The 23,254-nt window shown below is 38.9% G+C and overlaps 2 protein-coding genes across 2 annotated transcripts in view; both read left to right on the forward strand.

Annotated features, from left to right (window-relative positions):
* LNP1 (leukemia NUP98 fusion partner 1) overlaps positions 1-23,254 on the forward strand; it is a 57,012-nt gene that overhangs the window by 19,868 nt on the left and 13,890 nt on the right. Inside the window, 1 exon segment of the mRNA XM_037809562.1 lies at positions 1,775-1,795. Coding sequence (XP_037665490.1) covers positions 1,775-1,795 — 21 coding nt within the window.
* Positions 1-23,254, forward strand: part of TMEM45A (transmembrane protein 45A) — a 190,758-nt gene that overhangs the window by 8,179 nt on the left and 159,325 nt on the right. The window lies entirely within an intron of this gene.

Genomic DNA, 23,254 nt, shown 5'->3' on the forward strand with positions numbered 1-23,254 from the left:
TCCTGTCTTTTCCTTTCTGTCTGCAGTGCTTCCTTTAGTGTTTTCTGTAGAGCAGGCATCATGTTCACTAACTCTATCATTGTCTGTTTGTCAGAGAATATTTTAAGGTCTCCCTCATATCTGAAGGATAGTTTTTCTGGATATAGTATTCTTGGCTGGTGGTTTTCCTCTTTCAGTATCTTAAATGTGTCATCTCACTTCTTTCTTGTCTCCATGGTTTCTATTGGGAAATTTGCACATAGTCTTACCAAGCTTCCTTCAGTGTGATGGATCACTTATCCCTTGCTGCTTTCAGGATTCTCCCTTTATCTTTGACATTTGATAATCTGATTATTAAGTGTCTTGGCATATGCCTATTCAGATCTATTCTGTTTGGGGTGTGCTGCACTTCTTGGATCTGTAATTTTATGTCTTTCATAAGAGATGGGGAATTTTCATTGACTATTTCCTCTATTATTGCTTCTGCCCCTTTTGCCTTCTCTTCTCCTTTGGGGACAACAATGACATGCACATTCCTGCTTTCAATTTTGTCCTTAAGTTCCCAGAGATGTTGCTCATATTTTTCCATTCTTTTTTTCTATCTGTTCTTTTGTGTGTAGGCTTTCAGGTGCCTTGTTCTCCAGTTCCTGAATGTTTTCTTCTGCCTCTTGAGATCTGCTGTTGTATGATTCCATTGTGTCTTTCATCTCTTGTGTTGTGCCTTTCATTTCCATAGATTCTGCCAGTTGGTTTTTTGAACTTTCAATTTCTACCTTATGTATGCCCAGTGTTTTCATTATATGGTTCATCCTTTTTGCCATGTCTTCCCTAAACTTTTTGAATTGACTTATTATTTGTTGTTTCAATTCCTGTATCTCAGTTGAAGTGTAAGTTTGTTCCTTTGACTGGGCCATAACTTCATTTTTCTTAGTATAGGTTGTAGTTTTCTGTTGTCTAGGCATGGTTTCCTTGGTTACCCCAATCAGGTTTTCCCAGATCAGAATGGGCTGTGGTCCCAGAAGGAAGAATTATTCAGTATCCGGTTTCCCTGAGGGTGTGTCTTGGAAAATTGGTACACCCTGTGAGGCCTCAGGTCACTGTGTTTTCTGCATAGCAGGTGGCACCTGTCAGCCTGTAACTCCAGACTGGTGTAAGGAGGCATGACCTGTGGCTGTTTTTCCACAGGCTCTGGGGTCTTGTTCTGAATGGAAGGCAGGTGGTAGAGTTGGGCCCCACATCTTTCCTCTTAGGGAAGATAGATCCTCTAGGGAGAGGTCATTAGCATTTCAATGGTCTCTCTCTGCCTGTGCTATCTCCACCCTTGTCTGGGTCAGAGCACTGGGAACTAAAAATGGCTAAGGCTTTCTCCACTGAGCCAAAACAGGGACAGAGAGCCCCCTTTAGGGCCAGTCCATGGTCACTCTCTGGCTCTCCAAGATCAGTCTTCACCCAAAGCTTCTGTCTGCTTGTTGAGGATTCATAGCTTGTATTAAGCAGTCCACATTTGCTAATTAAAACCCCAGTTGGAGCTCAGCTGAGCTGTATTCACTTTCTCAGAGAGAGCTGCACTCTAGCACCACAAGGCTTTGCAGTTCAGTCTGTGGGGTGGGGGGAGGGGCTCCTGGCTTGGATCTGCAGTTTTTACTTAAGATTTTATGCTGTGATCTCAGGCATTCATCCCAATTCAGGTTGGTGTATGATGAGTGGACAGTCACGTTTGTCTCCCTGCAGTTATTCCAGATTATTTGCTAGTCATTCCTGGTTGTTTATTAGTTGCTCCAGGTAGACTAATTAGCTTCCACTCCTCTCTATGCTGCCATCTTGTAGCTGCATCCCATAAGTTTTGATATGTTTGGTTTTCTTTTGTTTGTCTTGAGATATTTACTGATTTCTTTTGCAATTTCTTGTTTGACCAACTGATTGTTTAAGAGAGTGTTATTTAACTTTGATGTATTTGTGGATATTCTAGTTCTCCACCTTTTATTGATTTCCAGCTTCATTCTATTATGGTCAGATAAAATGCTTTGCATGATTTTAGTCTTTCTAAATTTATTGAGACTTGTTTTGTTAGCCAACATGTGGTCCTGGAAAATGATCCATGGGCACTTGAGATAGCTGTATAGCCTGCTGGTTTGGGGGTGCAATGTTCTATATGTCTATTAGGTCTAGTTCATTTATTATAGTGTCATCTATTTCCTTATTGTTCAGTCTAGATGTTCAACCTATTGATGAGAATGGTGTATTGAAGTCTTCAAATATTATTTTAGACATGTCTGTTTCTCCCTTCAATGTTGTCACTTTGTCTCATGTATTTTGGAGCATCATGGTTAGGTACATAAATATTCATGATTGTTATTTCTTCTTAGTGGATTACTCTTTTATTAGCATATAGTGTCTTTTTTTGTCTCTTATAACAGCTTTTCACTTAAAATCTATTTTGTCTAATATTAGTATTGCTACCCCAACTCTTTTCTGGTTACTATTTGCATAGAATATTTTATTCCATCCTTTTAGTTTCAACCTATTTGTGGTTTTGAGTCTAAGGTGAGTCTCTTGTAAACAACACATAGTTGGGTCTTGTTTTTTTTTTTTTTTTTTTTTTCTTTTTTAATAAATCCATTCTACCAATCTGTGTTTTTTTGATTGGTGAGTTTAATCCATTATTTTTCAGTGTTATTAATGTAGAGGTGGTACTTCAGCCATTTTTTCCTTTAGTTTTTATATGTCATATATTTTTGTCTCTTTTCCTTTATTGCAACTTCCTTTTCTGTATGGTAGATCTTCTGTGATGTATCTGGCTGATCCCTTTCTCATTTCTGTTCCTGTATATTTTTAAAATCATGATTTATTCACATACCATACAATCATCCAAAGTATATAATCCATTGATCCCATTACCATCATATAGTTGTTCATTCATTACCCTAATAAATTTTTTTAACATTGTCCTTGTACAAGAAAAACTGAAAGCAAGTATTAAAAAAAAGAGAAAAACAGAATACCCAAATTTTCCCCCCCTCCATTCTTCCTTTAGGTTCTTTTTTTTTTTTTGCCCCCATTTTTCTACACATTCATCCATACACTAGACAAAATGGAGTGTGATCCCCTTGGCTTTCCCAATCACATTGTCACCCCCCATAAGCTACAATGTTATACAATCATCATCAAGATTCAAGGGTTCTGGGTTGTAGTTAGATAGTTTCAGGTATATACATTTGATAGTTTTGGGTATATACATTCAGGTATATACATTACACTGCTAGCTATTCCAATTCATTAGCACCTAAAAGTGTTATCTATATTGTGTGTAAGAGTGCCCACAAGAGTGAACTCTCAGCTCTTTTTGGAATCTCTCTGCCACTGAAACTTATTTCATTTCATTTCACATCCCCCTTTTGGTCAAGAAGATGTTCTCTATCCCATGATGCCGGGTCTAGGTTCCTCCCCAGGAGTGATACTCCATGTTTCCGGGGAGATTTACACCCCTGGGTGTCAGATCCCACACAGGTGGGCAAGTCCCATGGTAGAGGGCTCAGCCCATCAAACCACTAGTCCCTAATGTCTGTGAGCATATCGGGAACCATTGAGGTCGGTAGCCCAACACCCATGCATTCTCCCCCAGCTCCTCAGGGGGCTCTGCATACTTTTTCATTTTTTTAAAATTAACTATTAACTATATCAAAAAAAGTAAAAATATATACAATAAAAAATGTTTCAAACAAACCAAAACTAGGGAATAAGAAAAGGACAACTAACCTAATATAACAACTTTACTTCCAACATGTTCCTACTGTACCCCATGAAAATAACCTAACATAGCAACATTTCTGTGAACTTGTTCCTACCACACCCACCAGGAATTAACAAGCCATGGTCACTCCTGGGCATTCCCAGAATATCAAATTTATCCACAATAGCTTATCTGTTCTTATTAGGTTTTCACTACACCTTCACTAATTGCTATCTATCACTAGGGCCCCTACATTCTACATTATAAACCATTTGTTATATATTTTTCAATGTTCACATTTGTGGTAGCATATAGTATTTCTCTTTTTGTGCCTGGCTTATTTCACTCAGAATGTTGTCTTCAAGGTTCATCCATGTTGTCATATGTTTCACGACACTGTTCCTTCTTACTGCTGCTACTATTCCATCATGTGTATATGCTACATTTTATTTATCCACTCATCTGTTGCAGGACATTTGGGTTGTTTCCATCTCTTGGCAATTGTGAATAATGCTGCTATGAACATTGGTGTGCAGATATCTGTTCGTGTCCCTGCTTTCAGATTTTCTGGGTATATGCCAAGAAGTGCAATAGCTGGATTGAAGGGTAACTCTACATCTAGTTTTCTAAGGAACTGCCAGACTGACTTCCAGAGTGGCTGAACCATTATACAGTCCCACCAACAATGAATAAGCATTTCTCCACATCCTCTCCAGCATTTGTAGTTTCCTGTTTGTTTAATGGCAGCCATTCTAATTGGTGTGAGATGGTAACTCATTGTGGTCTTAATTTGCATCTCTCTAATAGCTAGTGAAGCTGAACATTTTTTCATGTGTTTTATGGCCATTTGTATTTCCTCCTCAGAGAACTGTCTCCTCATATCTTTTGCCCATTTTATAATTGGGCTGTCTGTACTATTGTCATTGAGTTGTAGGATTTCTTTATATATGCAAAATATCAGTCTTTTGTCAGATACATTGTTTCCAAAAATTTTTCCCATTGAGTTGGCTGCCTTCTCAACTTTTTGACAAATTGCTTTGAGGTGCAGAAACTTCTAAGCTTGAGGGAGTTCCCATTTATCTATTTTTTTCTTTTGTTGCTTGTTCTTTGGGTGTAAGGTCTAGGAAGTGACCGCCTAATACAAGGTCTTGAAGATGTTTCCCTACATTATCTTCTAGGAGTTTTATGGTACTGTCATTTATATTGGGGTCTTTGATCCACTTTGAGTTAATTTTTGTGTAGGGTGTAAGGTAGGGGTCCTCTTTCATTCTTTTGGATATGGATATCCAACTCTTCCAGCCCCATTTTTCAAAAGACCATTATGTCCCAGTTCAGTGACTTTGGAGGCCTTATCAAAGATCAGTTGGCCATAGATCTGGAGATCTATCTCTGAATTCTCAGTTTGATTCCATTGATCAATATGTCTGTCTTTGTGCCAGTACCATGCTGTTTTGACACTGTGGCTTTATAATAAGCATCAAAGTCAGGGAGTGTAAGTTCTCCCACTTCATTTTTCTTTGTTAGAGTGTTTCTAGCAAATAGAGGCATCTTCCCTTTCCAAATAAATTTGATAACTAGCTTTTCCAAGTCTGCAAAGTAGGTTGTTGGAATTTTGATTGGGATTGCATTGAATCTGTAGATGAGTTTGGGTAGAATTGACATCTTATTGACATTTAGCCTTCCTATCCATGAACATGGAATATTTTTCCATCTTTTAAGGTCCTGTGCCGGTTTGAATGTATTATGTCACCCAGAAAAAGCCATATTCTTTGATGCAATCTTGTGGGGCAGACATAATAGTGGGGATTAAGTTGGAACATTTGGATTAGGTTGTTTGCATGGAGATGTGCCCCACCCAACTGTAGATGATAACTGATGGATACTTCCATGGAGGCATGGCCCCACCCATTCAGGGTGGGCCTTGATCAGTGGAGCCATATAAATGATCTGGCAAACAGAAGGAACTCAGTGCAGCTGTGAGTGATGTTTTGAAGAGGAGCAAACTTGCTAGAGAGGAACGTCCTGGGAGAAAGCCATTTTGAAACCAGCACTCTGGAGCAGATGCCAGCCACGTGCCTTCCCAGCTAACAGAGGTTTTCTGGATGCCACTGGCCATCCTCCAGTGAAGGTATCCGATTGCTGATGTGTTACCTTGGACACTTTATGGCCTTAAGACTGTAACTGTGTAGCCAAATAAACCCCCTTTTTGTAAAAGCCAATCCATCTCTGATGTTTTGCATTCTGCAGCATTAGCAAACTAGAACAGGTTCCTTTCTATTTTAGTAGAGTTATGTAGTTTTCTTTGTATAGGTCTTTTACATCTTCGGTTAAGTTTATTCCTAGGTGGTTGATTTTTTTTTAGTTGCTATTGAAAATGGTATCTTTTCTCGAGTTTCTCTTCACTTCATTCATTTCTAGCATATAGAAACATTACTGACTTCTGTGCATTAATTTTGTATCCTGCTACTTTGGTAAATTAGTTTATTACCTGTAGTAGATTTCTCGGGGTTTTCCAGATATAAGATCATATCATCTGCAAATAATGACAGTTTTACTTCTTCCTTTCCAGTTTGGATGCCTTTTATTTCTTTGTCTTGCTAGATTGGCCTGGGTAGCCCTTCTAGCACAATGTTGAATAACAGTGGTGACAGTGGGCATTCTTCTCTCATTGCTGATCTTAGAGGGAAGGCTTTCAGTCTCTCACCATTGAGTACTATGCTGGCTGTGAGTTTTTCACATATGCTCTTTATCATATTGATGAAGTTTCCTTCAATTCCTACCTTTTGAAGTATTTTTATCAAAAAGCGATGTCGGATTTTGTCAAATGCTTTTTCAGCATCTATTGAGATGATCATTTGATTTTTCTCTTTTGATTTGTAAATGTGCTGTAATACATTGATTTTCTAATGTTGAAACATCCTTGCTTACGTGGAATGAACCCCACTTGGTCATGGTGTATGATTTTTTAAATGTGTCTTTGGATTCATTTTGCAAGTATTTTGTTGAGAATTTTTGCATCTATATTCATTAGGGAGATTGGCCTGTAGTTTTCCCTTTTTGTAGCATCTTTCCCTGGTTTTGATATTAGATTGATGCTAGCTTCATAAAATGTGTTTGGTATTTTCATTTTCTTCAGTGTTTTGAAAGAGTTTGAGTAAGATTGGTGTCAGTTCTTTTTGGAAAGTTTGGTAGAATTCCCCTGTGAAGCCATCTGGCCCTGGGCATTTATTTATGGTAAGTTTTTTGATGACTGATTGGATCTCTTTGCTGTGATTGGTCAGTTGAGGTCCTCTATTTCTTCTCTGGTCAGTCTAGGTTGTTCATACGTTTCCAGGAAAATGTCCATTCCCTCTACATTATCCACTTTGTTGCCATACAGTTGTTCATAATATCCTCTTATAATTTTTTAAATTTCTTTGGGATCCACAGTAATGTCACCTTTCTCATTCATTATTTTGTTTACATGGGTCTTCTCTCTTTTTGATTTTGTCAGTCTAGCTAGGGGCTTGTCAATCTTGTTGGTCTTCTCATAGAACCAACTTTTGGTGTTATTTATTCTATTGTTTTTGTTCTCTATGTCATTTATTTCTGCTTTAATCCTTATTATTTCTTTTCTTCTACTTGGTTTAGGATTAGTTTGCTGATCATTTTATAGCTTCTTCAGTTGCTCCATTAGTTCTTTGATTTTATCTGTTTCTTCCTTTTTGATGTATGTGTGTAGCACTATAAATTCCCCGCTCAGTACCTCTTTTGCTGCATCCCATATGTTTTGATATCTTGTGTTCTCATTTTCATTTGTCTCTATACATTTAGCAATTTCTCTTGCTACTTTTTCTTTAACCCACTGATTGTTTAGGAGTGTGTTGTTTAACCTCCAGATATTTGTGAATTTTCTAAGTCTCTGATGGTTATTGACTTCTAATTGTATTCCACTGTAGTCAGAGAATGTGCTTTGAATACTTTCAATTTTTTTTAAATTTATTGAGGCTTGTTTTTTGTCCCAGCATATGATCTACTCTGGAGAAAGTTCCATGAGCACTACAGAAGAATGTGTATCCTGGTGATTTAGGATGTAATGTTCTATATATATCTCTTAAATCCAATTCATTTATCAAATTGTTTAAGTTTTCAATTTCCTTATTGGTCTTCATGTGGTTGATCTATCTATAGGAGAGAGTTATGTGTTGAAGTCTCCCGCTTCCTTTAGTTTTGTCAGTGTTTGTCTCATGTATTTTATGGCACCTTGATTGGGTGCATAAACATTTATGATTGTTATTTCTTCTTGTTGAATTGCCCCTTTTATTAGTATGTAGTGGCCTTCCTTGTCTCTCATAACATCCTTGCATTTATTCATTTATTTATTTATTTATTTATTTATTTATTTATTTATGAAATACTGCTTTATTTATGCATATTCTTCCCATGGTGATTTTTTCCCCAGCCTTCTTTTGCTATATGCCCTTAGGAATTTTTTGAAATAGAAAATTGGGCATTCTGATATTTCTTTATCTGCTTTGTGTGAAACCATGGTGTGAAGTATAGCTGGCTGCTTGTTATTGCTTCTATAATCATAAGCATTCTTTGTAATCATTACAATTCAGGACTACCAATTGACCAGGGAGTTCTGTTAGGCTTCCAAGCTAGCAGAGCCTCTTTTCCCATCTGGCATTACCTATCTGGCATAGTTCTCCGAAGGATGAGAACGATTTTATTACCTACCATACCCTGTGTACTGAGGATATGTTAACATTGGGAATTTTTACATATTAATCTTGGACTACTTTATCCTAGAAAATTCTGTCATGCAGACATTTTTTCAACACCCTTGCATTTAAAGTCTATTTTATCTGAGATTAATATTGGTAGTCCTGTTTTTTTTGGCTGTAGCTTGCATGAAATATTTTTTTTCCATCTTTTCCGTTTCAATTTCTTTGTGTCACTGTGTCTAAGATGAGTCTCTTGTATGCAACATATTGATGATTCATATTTTTGATCTGCCAATCTATATCTTTTAATTGGGGAGTTTAATCCATTTACATTAAACAGTATTACTGTGAAGGCATTTCTGGAGTCAGCCATACTATCCTTTGGTTTATGTTTGTCAGATATATTTTTTCCCTCTCTCTCTTAATGTCCTTTAAGGTATCCATATTCAATCTCTTTAGTACTGAACCTTTCTCCACATCTCTGTTTCCTTTCTTTGCTTCTCTGTCAGTATGGCTCCCTTTAATATCTCAAGTAGGGCAGGTCTCTTGTTAGCAAATTCACTCAGCATTTGTGTGTCTGTGAAAAATTTAAGCTTTTCCTCAAATTTGAAGGAGAGCTTTGCTGGATAAAGAATTCTTGGTTGCAGTTTTTCTCACTCAGAATTTTAAATACGTTATGCCACTGCCTTCTCACCTCCATGGTGGTCACTGAGTAGTCACTTCTTAGTCTTATGCTGTTTCCTTTGTAAGTGGTGAATTGCTTTTCTCTTACTGCTTTCACAACTTGCTCCTCTTCAGTATTTGACAGTCTGATCAGAATATGTCTTTGAGTGGGTTTATTTGGATTTATTCTATTTGGAGTTTGCTGGGTATTTATGATTTGTGTATTTATGTTGTTTAGAAGGTTTGGGAAGTTTTTCCCAACAATTTCTTTGAATACATTTCCTAGACCTTTCCCATCTCTTCTCCTTCTGGAACACCAATGAGTCTTATATTTGGACATTTTATGTTATTTGTCATATCCCTAATGTCCATTTTGATTTTTTCAGTTTTTTCCCCATTCTTCCTTTTGTTCTTTCATTTTCCATTCTGTCATCTTTGAAATCACTGATTCACTTTTCAGCTTCCTCTAGTCTAGTATTATGAGTATCAGAATCTTTTTAATCTGGTCTACAGTTTCTTTTATTTCCATAAGATCATCTTTTTTTAATTTACTCTTGCAATTTCTTCTTTATGTTCTTCTAGGGTCTTCTTCATGTTTTTTATATCCTGTGCCATGCTCTCATTGTTTGTCTTTAGTTTTTTGATTAATTGCTTCAAGTACTGCATCTCCTCTGATGTTTTCATTTTGGTATTTTGGTTTTGGTTATCCATATCATCTGGTTTCTTCATATGCTTTAAAATTTTCTGCTGTATTGGCCTCTTGGCATTCACTTAACTTGATAGGGTTCTTTTAGGATATGTAGGCTGATTCAAACACTTGTCTAATTTGTCAGATCTACAGCTTGGTGGCATACTCTTTCTCTAACTAACCAGCATGTGTCATCCATGAGCCACCTATTTGCCTCAAGCCAGTTCTCCCCAACTTTGTTTTGTTGTTAGTGGGTCTGAATCCTGTGGGGGTCCAATTGGTGCACCAAGTTTTTGTGTGTAGTTGATGCTGCCTGTCCTGAATGTGGTGCATGTGTCTGAGGGGTTAAAGAGGGAAGGCAGCTTTAATAATCAAAACTCCCAGGTGCTCCTGGAGATTTCAACTGTTGCAAGAGTCTAAACCTTCAGTTCAGTCTCTACACAGTTTGTCTCTCCTGCTGACCCACAAGTCCTTGGTATTGGCCAATGGTCCCTGGGACTTCCAAGTGGTTCCTTCTTCCAGGCTGTGCCCTCCTAGGACCTCTGCTTAAGGAAGACTGCTATGTCCTAAGTGAGCATCATTCCCCAAGAGAAGTTCTGGGCCACAGGGCCATGTAGGTGTGTTCCTAGCCTGCTGAAAGATGGCTGTAGGAGGTGTGTTAATTTCCCATTTTTCACACACCTCCACTTTCCTAGCTTTGGGACAATTAGCTGCAGGTGCATGAAAGGCTATCGTCCCTGTCAGATATTGGGGCATGTGTGTGTGTTGCTGGAAATACTTCCCATCACAATGGGTTGTTTGGTGCAGCTCTGGGCTGTAGTGCTGGCACCAGACAGGAGCATTCCCAGCCTGCTGGGAAGTTGGCTGTATGAGACATGGTTATTTCCCCCTTTTGGCTAACATCTGCCTTTCTAGCTCTGAGACAATTAGCAGCAGGTGCACAAAAGGCTATTGTCCCTGCCAGATATTGAGGCATGTCCATAGGTTGTGGGGACACAGTTCCTGCTGCACTTCACTGTGTGGTTCCTGCTGCCAAATCCACAGCCACTTTTGGGTTTTTTAAGCTAGTCCGACACCAAATGCCAACCCACAGTTTCCCCAGACTGCAGCATGGCTGCTGGTTATTCAACAGACTCACTCACTCATTTCAGAATGCAGGCTCCCAGTTTCACCAGGTACACGGTCCCTGTAGATTTAACAGACCTTTTCCAGTTGGTGCATTGCTGGAACTAGTGTTCTGGGTCCCTTTCTGTCTTTTATCTAGTATTTTTCATGGAGAGGTTTTTTTGCCCTGTCTCTCCTAACCACCATCTTCTGGAAGCCTCATAAAATGCTTTCTTTGTGGTTACCCTGAGTTTTATATTGTACAGCTTACATCCATAACCTACTAAGTTAAAAAGATACCAGCTTAGCTTCAATAGCATAGACATCCTCTTTCCCTTTCCCCCATTCCCCCTCTTTATGTTCTTTTTGTCCCACTTTACCACTTTATATTTTGCATGTCCATCATCAGAAAATATGCCTTTTTCTTGTTAAATTATATTCTGATTCTTATATGAATTAGAGTAGAGCTGTATATTGAGGATACATTTTTGTTGGGTTTTGCATTTTTACACTTTCAATTACTCTTATTGATTACCTTCCTTTCTTCACACTACTCCAAGCCACTCTCTCCTGTCTTTTCCATTCAATTTGCTGAATTCCCTTTAGTAATTCTGGTAGGGGAGATCTCTTGTTGATAAACTCCCTCAGGTTCTGTTTCTCTTTGAATATGTTAAATTCTCCCTCATTTTTTAAATGTAATTTTGAGGTATAGTCACACACCATACAGCCCATTCAAAGTATACAATCAGTGGTTCATAGTATCATCACATATTTGTGTATTCATCACCAATATCATTTTTCTGGAGTAACATTCTAACGGCTCCAGAGACAGAAATAAAAAGAAAAATATCCTATACCCCTTACCTTTCTGTCTCATTGATAAGCACAGGATATGGGCATAAGTGTTATTTAAAATATAATAAATGTTATCACTCTTGTGACCTCTTTCTTTTTATTAAGCTATCTTTTTGTTAAATTCAGTTTTATTGAGATATATTCACATACCATATGATCATCCATGTTGTACAGTCAACTGTTCACAGCACTGTCATATAGTTGTGCATTCATCACCCCAATCTATTTTTTTATTTTAAATCTTCATTTTATTGAGATATGTTCACATAGCACGTAGTCATACAAAACAAATCATACATTCGATTGTTGAATTGCTTTTCTCTTGCTGCTTTCAGAACTTGCTCCTTCTCTTCTGTGTTTGATAGTGTGATCAGTATATGTCTCGGAGTGGGTTTATTTGGATTTATTCTATTTGGAGTTCGCTGAGCATTTATGATTTGTGTATTTATGTTTAGAAGATTTGGGAAGTTTTCCCCAACAATTTCTTTGAACACTCTTCCTAGACCTTTACCCTTTTCTTCCCCTTCTGGGACACCAATGAGTCTTATATTTGGATGTTTCATATTATCTATCATATCCCTGAGGTCCATTTTGATTTTTTCAATTTTTTTCCCCATTCTTTCTTTTATGCTTTCATTTTCCATTCTGTCATCTTCCAGGTCACTGATTCGTTGTTCAACTTCCTCTAGTCTTGTACTATGAGTGTCCAGAATCTTTTTAATTTGGTCAACAGTTTCTTTAATTTCCATAAGATCATCCATTTTTTTATTTAGTCTTGCAATGTCTTCTTTATGCTCTTCTAGGGTCTTCTTGATTTCCTTTATCTCCCGTACTATGGTCTCATTGTTCATCTTTAGTTCTTTGAGTAGCTACTCTAGGTGCTGTGTCTCTTCTGGTCTTTTGATTTGTGTGCTTGGGCTTGGGTTATCCATATCGTCTGGTTTTTTCATATGCTTTATAATTTTCTGTTGTTTTTGGCCTCGTGGCATTTGCTGAACTTGATATGGTTCTTTTAGGACTTGTAGACCAATTGAAGTCCTTATCTCTAATTTATCAGATCTACAGCTTCATGGAGTACACTTTCTCTAACTAACCAGCAGGTGGCGTCCATGAGCCACCTGTTCTCCACAAGCCAGTTCTCCCCTGCTTAGCCTTTTTGGTGAGGGGGGGAGTGAGTCTTGTGGGGTCCAATTGCTGTACCAAGCTTGCGTGTGTAGTTGGTGTTGCCTGCCCTGTATATGGGGCATGTTTCTGGGCAGTCAGGGAGGGGGGGGTGGCTCTAACAATCAAATCTCCCTGGTGATCCTAGAGTTTTAAAGCTGCTGCAATAGTCTAATCCTTCAGTTCAGTCCTGCCACAGTTTGTCTCTGCCACTGACCCACAAGTCCTTGGTATTGATGTATGGCTCCTGAGACTTGCAAGTGGGCCCCTCTTCCAGGCTGTGCACCCCGGGTCCTCTGTTGAGGGATGACTGTGCTATGTCACAGGTGAGTGCCGTCCCCCCAGGGCAGTCCTGGGCTGCTGGGCTGTGTAGGGAGGCTCCCAGTCTGCTGAAATGATGGCTGAATGGGGCTTTGTTAATTCACACTGCTCTCCCTTCCCAACTCTGGGACAATCAGCTGAGGTTGCAGGGAAGGCTAATGTCCACGCCCAATTTTGTGGTGTGTGCCTGTTATTTGAAGCACTTCCGTCACACTGGGTTGTCTGGGGCAGTTCTGGGCTATGGGGCTGGCAATGGGCAGGAGTGTTTCCTGTCCACCAGGATGATGGCTGTGAGCGGACACCCCCCTTTTCTTGGGAAGTTGTGGTGTTTAGTGAATTTTCTCAGCCACTGGATTATTGCGTTTTGTCTCAGAGCTCTCCTAGTTCTGCTCTTGACTTGACCTGCCCAAATAGCAAGTCTTTGAAGCTTTCTGTATTGGGCTTATTCGAGTAATTGTTTTAGGAAAAGAAAAAAAGGATTAAAAAAAAAAAAAAAAAAAAGGGCCCTCCTCAGAGATCTAATGGGTTATTGAAATGCTAAGAGACAAAGCAACCAGGGTCATAAAGGAAAGGTCCACAGGGCAGAGAAATCAGCTTTTCTTCGGGATTTGCATATGCGCCTCAGGGCCCTTCCCCTTTCTATGTTCACCAGAACTCCAAAAATCCTCCGCTTTTATTTTGGAGTTTTTCGTGTTGTTTTTTTTCTATGCCTGTCTCCTCTCTGCTGGGCTGGCTGCTCTGATTCTATGGTGTCTGGTCTCAGTCTATCTATGGTTGGAGTTTGAATCAGTAGAATGAGTTTCCGATAAGGGCTGCCACTGCAGTTCTCCCTTCTCCTTCCCGGAGCTGACAGCCCCTCCTCCCCCGGGACTGAGCCTGGCAGGGAGGGGCGCGGGTCCCCTGGCCGCAAAAACTTACAGATTTCGCTGATCTCAGCAGTTCCACGTTTTCATGAGTGTTGTATGAAGTATGCTCAAGTCAGATTGCTCTGTGGTGTCCAGTCCACACAGCTCCCAGCTTTCTATCTACTTTCCTGGAGGAGTAACTAAAACATACAGCTCACCAGTCTGCCATCTTGCCCCGCCTCTCCAAATAAATTTGATAACTAGCTTTTCCAAGTCTGAAAAGTAGGTTGTTGGAATTTTGCTTGGGATTGCATTGAATCTGTAGATGAGTTTGGGTAGAATTGACATCTTAAGGATATTTAGCCTTCCTATCCATAAACATAGAGTATTTTTTCATCTTTTAAGGTCCCCTTCTATTTCTTTTTTTTTTTAATCATCATTTTATTGAGATATATTCACATACCATGCAGTCATACAAAACAAATCGTACTTTCGATTGTTTACAGTACCATTACATAGCTGTACATTCATCACCTAAATCAATCCCTGACACCTTCATTAGCACACACACAAAAATAACAAGAATAATAATTAGAGTGAAAAAGAGCAATTGAAGTAAAAAAGAACACTGGGTACCTTTGTCTGTTTGTTTCCTTCCCCTATTTTTCTACTCATCCATCCATAAACTAGACAAAGTGGAGTGTGGTCCTTATGGCTTTCCCAATCCCATTGTCACCCCTCATAAGCTACATTTTTATACAACTGTCTTCGAGATTCATGGGTTCTGGGTTGTAGTTTGATAGTTTCAGGTATCCACCACCAGCTACCCCAATTCTTTAGAACCTAAAAAGGGTTGTCTAAAGTGTGCATAAGAGTGCCCACCAGAGTGACCTCTCGGCTCCTTTTGGAATCTCTCTGCCACTGAAGCTTATTTCATTTCCTTTCACATCCCCCTTTTGGTCAAGAAGATGTTCTCCGTCCCACGATGCCAGGTCTACATTCCTCCCCGGGAGTCATATTCCACGTTGCCAGGGAGATTCACTCCCCTGGGTGTCTGATCCCACGTAGGGGGGAGGGCAGTGATTTCACCTTTCAAGTTGGCTTAGCCAGAGAGAGAGGGCCACATCTGAGCAACAAAGAGGCATTCAGGAGGAGACTCTTAGGCACAAATATAGGGAGGCCTAGCCTCTCCTTTGCAGCAACCGTCTTCCCAAGGGTAAAACTTATGGTAGAGGGCTCAACCCGTCAAACCACCAGTCCCCTATGTCTGTGGTCATGTTAGCAACCATGGAGGTGGGGTAGGCAAATACCCCTGCATTCTCCACAGGCTCCTCAAGGGGGCACTACATCTTTTTTTTTTCCTTGTTTTTCTTTTTCTTTTCTTTTTTTTTTTTTAACTTTCCCTTCTTTTTTAAATCAACTGTATGAAAAAAAAAGTTAAAAAGAAAACAAACATACAATAAAAGAACATTTCAAAGAGACCATAACAAGGGAGTAAGAAAAAGACAACTAACCTAAGATGACTGCTTAACTTCCAACATGTTCCTACTTTACCCCAAGAAAGTTACCTAATATAGCAACATTTCTGTGAACTTGTTCCTACTATATCCATCAGAAATTAACAGACCATAGTCATTTCTGGGCATCCCCAGAACGTTAAATATCTCATCTGTTCTTCTTGGATTATTGTTCCCCCTTCCTTAATTGCTCTCTACTACTAGTTCCCCTACATTCTACATTATAAACCATTTGTTTTACATTTTTCAAAGTTCACATTAGTGGTAGCATATAATATTTCTCTTTTTGTGCCTGGCTTATTTCGCTCAGCATTATGGCTTCAAGGTTCATCCATGTTGTCATATGTTTCATGAGATCGTTCCTTCTTACTGCCGTGTAGTATTCCATCGTGTGTATATACCACATTTTATTTATCCACTCATCTGTTGAAGGACATTTGGGTTGTTTCCATCTCTTGGCAATTGTGAATAATGCTGCTATGAACATTGGCGTGCAGATATCTGTTCGTGTCACTGCTTTCCGATCTTCCGGGTACATACCGAGAAGTGCAATCGCTGGATCGAATGGTATCTCTATATCTAGTTTTCTAAGGAACTGCCAGACTGACTTCCAGAGTGGCTGAACCATTATACAGTCCCACCAACAGTGAATAAGAGTTCCAATTTCTCCACATCCCCTCCAGCATTTGTAGTTTCCTGTTTGTTTAATGGCAGCCATTCTAACTGGTGTTAGATGGTATCTCATTGTGGTCTTAATTTGCATCTCTCTAATAGCTAGTGAAGCTGAACATTTTTTCATGTGTTTCTTGGCCATTTGTATTTCTTCTTCAGAGAACTGTCTTTTCATATCTTTTGCCCATTTTATAATTGGGCTGTCTGTAATATTGTCATTGAGTTGTAGGATTCCTTTGTATATGCAAGATATCAGTCTTTTGTCAGATACATGGTTTCCAAAATATTTTTCCCATTGAGTTGGCTGCCTCTTTACCTTTTTGAGAAATTCCTTTGAGGTGCAGAAACTTCTAAGCTTGAGGAGTTCCCATTTATCTATTTTCTCTTTTGTTGCTTGTGCTTTGGCTGTAAAGTCTAGGAAGTGGCCGCCTAATACAAGGTCTTGAAGATGTTTTCCTACATTATCTTCTAGGAGTTTTATGGTACTTTCTTTTATATTGAGATCTTTGGTCCATTTTGTGTTAATTTTTGTGTAGGGGGTGAGGTAGGGGTCCTCTTTCATTCTTTTGGATATGGATATCCAACTCTCCCAGCCCCATTTGTTGAAAAGACCATTATGGCTCAGTTCAGTGACTTTGGGGGCCTTATCAAAGATGAGTCGGCCATAGATCTGAGGGTCTATCTCTGAATTCTCAATTCGATTCCATTGATCTATATGTCTATCTTTGTGCCAGTACCATGCTGTTTTGGCAACTGTGGCTTTATAATAAGCTTCAAAGTCAGGGAGTGTAAGTCCTCCCGCTTTGTTTTTCTTTTTTAGAGTGTCTTTAGCAATTCGAGGCATCTTCCCTTTCCAAATAAATTTGATAACTAGCTTTTCCAAGTCTGCAAAGTAGGTTGTTGGAATTTTGATTGGGATTGCATTGAATCTGTAGATGAGTTTGGGTAGAATTGACATCTTAATGACATTTAGCCTTCCTATCCATGAACATGGAATATTTTTCATCTTTTAAGGTCCCCTTCTATTTCTTTTAGTAGAGTTATGTAGTTTTCTTTGTATAGGTCTTTTACATCTTTGGTTAAGTTTATTCCTAGGTACTTGATTTTTTTAGTTGCTATTGAAAATGGTATCTTTTTCTTGAGTGTCTCTTCAGTTTGTTCATTTCTAGCATATAGAAACATTACTGACTTATGTGCATTAAACTTGTATCCCGCTACTTTGCTAAATTTGTCTATTAGCTCTAGTAGCTGTATCGTCGATTTCTCAGGGTTTTCTAGATATAAGATCATATCATCTGCAAACAATGACAGTTTTACTTCTTCTTTTCCAATTTGGATGCCTTTTATTTCTTTGTCTTGCCGGATTGCCCTGGCTAGCACTTCCAGCACAATGTTGAATAACAGTGGTGACAGCGGGCATCCTTGTCTTGTTCCTGATCTTAGAGGGAAGGCTTTCAGTCTCTCACCATTGAGTACTATGCTGGCTGTGGGTTTTTCGTATATGCTCTTTATCATGTTGAGGAAGTTTCCTTCAATTCCTACCTTTTGAAGTGTTTTTATCAAAAAGGGATGTTGGATTTTGTCAAATGCTTTTTCAGCATCTATTGAGATGATCAATTGATTTTTCCCTTTCGAGTTTTTAATGTGTTGTAATACATTGATTGTTTTTCTGATGTTGAACCATCCTTGCATGCCTGGAATGAACCCCACTTGGTCATGGTGTATGATTTTTTTAATGTGTCTTTGGATTCGATTTGCAAGTATTTTGTTGAGGATTTTTGCATCTATATTCATTAGGGAGATTGGCCGGTAGTTTTCCTTTTTTGTAGCATCTTTGCCTGGTTTTGGTATTAGATTGATGTTAGCTTCATAAAATGAGTTAGGTAGTGTTCCATTTTCTTCAATGTTTTGAAAGAGTTTGAGTAAGGTTGGTATCAGTTCTTTCTTGAAAGTTTGGTAGAATTCCCCTGTGAAGCCATCTGGCCCTGGGCATTTATTTGTGGGAAGATTTTTGATGACTGATTGGATCTCTTTGCTTGTGATGGGTTGGTTGAGGTCTTCTATTTCTTCTCTGGTCAGTCTAGGTTGTTCATATGTTTCCAGGAAATTGTCCATTTCTTCTACATTATCCAGTTTGTTGCCATACAGTTGTTCATAATATCCTCTTATAATTTTTTTAATTTCTTCAGGATCTGCAGTTATGGCACCTTTTTCATTCATTATTTTGTTTATATGGGTCTTCTCTCTTTTTGATTTTGTCAGTCTAGCTAGGGGCTTGTCAATCTTGTTGATCTTCTCAAAGAACCAACTTTTGGTGATATTTATCCTCTCTATTGTTTTTTTGTTCTCTATGTCATTTATTTCTGCTTTAATCCTTGTTATTTCTTTTCTTCTACTTGGTTTAGGATTGGTTTGTTGTTCATTTTCTAGCTTCTTCAGTTGATCCATTAGTTCTTTGATTTTGGCTCTTTCTTCCTTTTTAATATATGCATTTAGTGCTATAAATTTCCCCCTTAGCACTGCTTTTGCTGCATCCCATAGGTTTTGGTATGTTGTGTTCTCATTTTCATTCGTCTCTATATATTTAGCAATTTCTCTTGCTATTTGTTCTTTAACCCACTGATTGTTTAGGAGTGTGTTGTTTAACCTCCAGGTATTTGTGAATTTTCTAAGTCTCTGATGGTTATTGACTTCTAATTGTATTCCATTGTGGTCAGAGAATGTGCTTTGAATAATTTCAATCTTTTTAAATTTATTGAGGCTTGTTTTATGTCCCAGCATATGATCTATTCTGGAAAAATTTCTATGAGCACTAGAAAAGTATGTGTATCCTGGTGATTTGGGATGTAATGTCCTGTATACGTCTGTTAAATCTAATTCATTTATCAGATTGTTTAGGTTTTCAATTTCCTTATTGATCTTCTGTCTGGTTGATCTATCTATAGGAGAGAGTGATGTGTTGAAGTCTCCCTCAATTATTGTGGAAACATCAATTGCTTCCTTTAGTTTTGCCAGTGTTTCTCTCATGTATTTTGTGGCACCTTGATTGGGTGCATAGACATTTACGATTGTTATTTCTTCTTGCTGAATTGCCCCTTTTATTAGTATGTAGTGGCCTTCTTTGTCTCTCAAAACATCCGTGCATTTGAAGTCTATTTTATCTGAGATTAATATTGCTACACCTGCTTTCTTTTGGCTGTAGCTTGCATGAAATATTTTTTTCCCATCCTTTCACTTTCAGTTTCTTTGTGTCCCTGTGTCTAAGATGAGTCTCTTGTATGCAACATATTGATGGTTCATTTTTTTTGATCCATTCTGCGAATCTATATCTTTTAATTGGGGAGTTTAATCCATTTACATTCAACGTTATAACCGTGAAGGCATTTCTTGAATGGGCCATTTTCATTTGTCTCTGTATTGTTAGCAATTTCTGTTGCTATTTCTTCTTTATCCCACTAATTGTTCTGGAGTGTGTTGTTTCACCTCCAGGTATTTGTGAATTTTCTAAGTCTCTGATGGTTATTGACTTCTAATTGTATTCCATTGTGGTCAGAGAATGTGCTTTGAATAACTTCAATCTTTTTAAATTTATTGAGGCTTGTTTTATGTCCCAGCATATGATCTATTCTGGAGAAAGTTCCATGAGCACTAGAGAAGTATGTGTTTCCTGGTGATTTGGGATGTAATGTTCTATATATATCTGTTAAATCTAATTCATTTATCATGTTGTTTAGGTTTTCAGTTTCCTTATTGGTCTTCTGTCTGGTTGATCTGTCTATAGGAGAGAGTGATGTGTTGAAGTCTCCCACAATTATTGTGGAAACATCCATTGCTTCCTTAATTTTGCCAGTGTTTCTCTCATGTATTTTGTGGCACCTTGATTGGGTGCATAAACATTTATGATTGTTATTTCTTCTTGTTGAATTGCCCCTTTTATTAGTATGTAGTGGCCTTCTTTTTCTCTCAAAACATCCCTGCATTTAAAGTCTATTTTATCTGAGATTAATATTGCTACACCTGCTTTCTTTTGGCTGTAGCTGACATGCAATATTTTTTCCATCCTTTCACTTTCAATTTCTTTGTGTCCCTGTGTCTAAGATGAGTCTCTTGTATGCAACATATTGATGGTTCATTTTTTTTAATCCATTGTGAAAATCTATATCTTTTAATTGGGGAGTTTAATCCATTTACATTCAACGTTAAAACCATGAAGGCATTTGTTGGATCGGCCATCTTATCCTTTGGTTTATGTTTGTCATATATATTTTTCCCCTCTCTCTATTAATATCTTTTAATGTACCCATACTGAATCTCTTTAGTACTGAACCTTTCTCGAAGTCTCTCTGTCCTTTCTTTGTTTCTCTGTCTGTAGGGCTCCCTTTAGTATCTCCAGTAGGGCAGGTCTCTTGTTAGCAAATTCTCTCAGCATTTGTTTTTCTGTGAAAAATTTAAGCTCTCCCTCAAATTTGAAGGAGAGCTTTGGTGGATAAAGAATTCTTGGTTGGAAATTTTTCTCAGGCAGAATTTTAAATATGACATGCCACTGCCTTCTTGCCTCCATGGTGGCTGCTGAGTCGTCACTACTTAGTCTTATGCCGTTTCCTTTGTATGTGGTGAATTGCTTTTCTCTTGCTGCTTTCAGAACTTGCTCCTTCTCTTCTGTGTTTGACAGTGTGATCAGAATATGTCTCAGAGTGGGTTTATTTGATTTATTCTATTTGTTGTTCACTGGCATTTATGATTTGTGTATTTATGTTGTTTAGAAGATTTGGGAAGTTTTCCCCATCAATTTATTTGAATACTCTTCCTAGACCTTTACCCTTTTCTTCCCCTTCTGGAACACCAACGAGTCTTATATTTGGACGTTTTATATTATCTATCATATCCCTGAGGTCGATTTCGATTTTTTCAGTTTTTTTCCCCATTCTTTCTTTTGTGGTTTCATTTTCCATTCTGTCATCTTCCAGGTCACTGATTCATTGTTCAACTTCCTTAGTCTTGTACTATGAGTATCCAGAATCTTTTGAATTTGGAACAGTTTCTTTAATTTCCATAAGATCATCTATTTTTTTATTTAGTCATGCAATGTCTTCTTTATGCTCTTGTAGGGTCTTCTTGATATCCTTTGTATCCTGTGCTATGGTCTCATTGTTCATCTTTAGTTCTTTCATTAGTTGCTCTAGGGACTGTGTCTCTTCTGATCTTTTGATTTGGGTGCTTGGGCTTGGGTTATCCATATCGTCTGTTTTTTTCATATGCTTTATAATTTTCTGTTGTTTTTGGCCTCTTGGCGTTTGCTGAACTTGATAGGATTCTTTTAGGATTTGTATACCAATTGAAGTCCTTATCTCTAATTTATCAGATCTACAGCTTTGTGGAGTACACTTTCTCTAACTAACCAGCAGGTGGCATCCATGAGCCACCTGTTCTCCACAAGCCAGTTCTCCCCTGCTTTGCCTTTGTGGTGAGTGGGGGAGTGTGTCTTGTGGGGTCTAATTGGTGTAGCAAGCTTGCGTGTATAGTTGGTGTTGCCTGCCCTGTATATGAGGCATGTTTCTGGGCAGTCAGGGAGGGGGGTGGCTCTAAAAATCAAATCTCCCTGGTGATCCTGGAGTTTTAAAGCTGCTGCAATAGTCTAATCCTTCAGTTCAGTCCTGCCACAGTTTGTCTCTGCCACTGACCCTCAAGTCACTGGTATTGGCGTATGGCTCCTGAGACTTGCAAATGGGTCCCTCTTCCAGGCTGTGCACCCCCTGGTCCTCTGTTTAGGGATGACTGTGCTGTGTCACAGGTGAGTGCCATCCCCCCAGGGCGGTTCTGGGTTGCTGGGCTGTGTAGGGAGGCTCCCAGTCTGCTGAAATAATGGCTGAATTGGGGTTTGTTAATTCACACTGCTCCACCTTCCCGACTCTGGGACAACCAACTGAGGTTGCAGGAAAGGCTAATGTCCACACCCAGTTTTGTGGTGTGTGCCTGTTATTTGAAGCACTTTCGTCACACTGGGTTTTCTGGGGCAGCTCTGGGCTATGGGGCTGGCGACGGGCAGGAGTGTTTCCTGTCCACCAGGATGATGGCTGTGAGTGGACACCTGCCTTTTCTTGGGAAGTTGTGGTGTTTAGTGAATTTTCTCAGCCACTGGATTATTGCCTTTTGTCTCAGAGCTCTCTTAGTTCTGCTCTTGTCTTGACCTGCCCAAATAGCAAGTCTTTGAAGCTTTCTGTATTGGGCTTATTCGAGTAATTGTTTTAGAAAAAGAAAAAAGGATTTTTTTTTAAAAAAGGGCCCTCCTCACAGATCTAATGGGTTATTGAAATGTTAAGAGACAAAGCAATTAGGACCATTAAGGAAAGGTCCACAGGGCAGAGAGATTAGCTTTTCTTTGGGATTTGCATATGAGCCTCAGGGCCTGAGCTCTGCCCTTCCCCTTTCTATGTTCACCAGAACTCCAAAAATCCTCAGCTTTTCTATTGGAGTTTTTCGTGCTGTTTTTTTTCTATGCCTGTCTCCTCTCTGCTGGGCTGGCTGCTCTCAGATTCTCTGGTGTCTGGTCTCAGTCTATCTATGGTTGGGGTTTGGATCAGTAGAATCAGTTTCCGATAAGGGCTGCCACTGCAGTTCTCCCTTCTCCTTCCCGGAGCTGACAGCCCCTACTCCCACTGGACTGAGCCTGGCAGGGAAGGGTGTGGGTCCCCTGGCCACAAAAACTTAGAGATTTTGCTGATCTCAGCAGTTCCATGTTTTCATGAGTGTTGTATGAAGTATGGCCAAAGTCAGATTGCTCTGTTGTGTCCAGTCCACGCAGTTCCTGGCTTTCTACCTAGTTTTCTGGAGGAGTAACTAAAACATACAGCTCAGCAGTCTGCCATGTTCCTGTAAGTTTTCATATGTTGTGTTTCCATTGTCATTTGCCTTGAGATATTTACTAATTTCTCCTGTAATTTCTTCCTTTACCCACTGGTTTTTTAAAAGTGTGTTGTTTAGTCTCCATTTATTTGTGAAGTTTACAGTTTTCT

This window comes from Choloepus didactylus, chromosome 1 (genome assembly GCF_015220235.1).
Source record: "Choloepus didactylus isolate mChoDid1 chromosome 1, mChoDid1.pri, whole genome shotgun sequence".
Classification (NCBI taxonomy): Eukaryota; Metazoa; Chordata; class Mammalia; order Pilosa; family Megalonychidae; genus Choloepus; species Choloepus didactylus.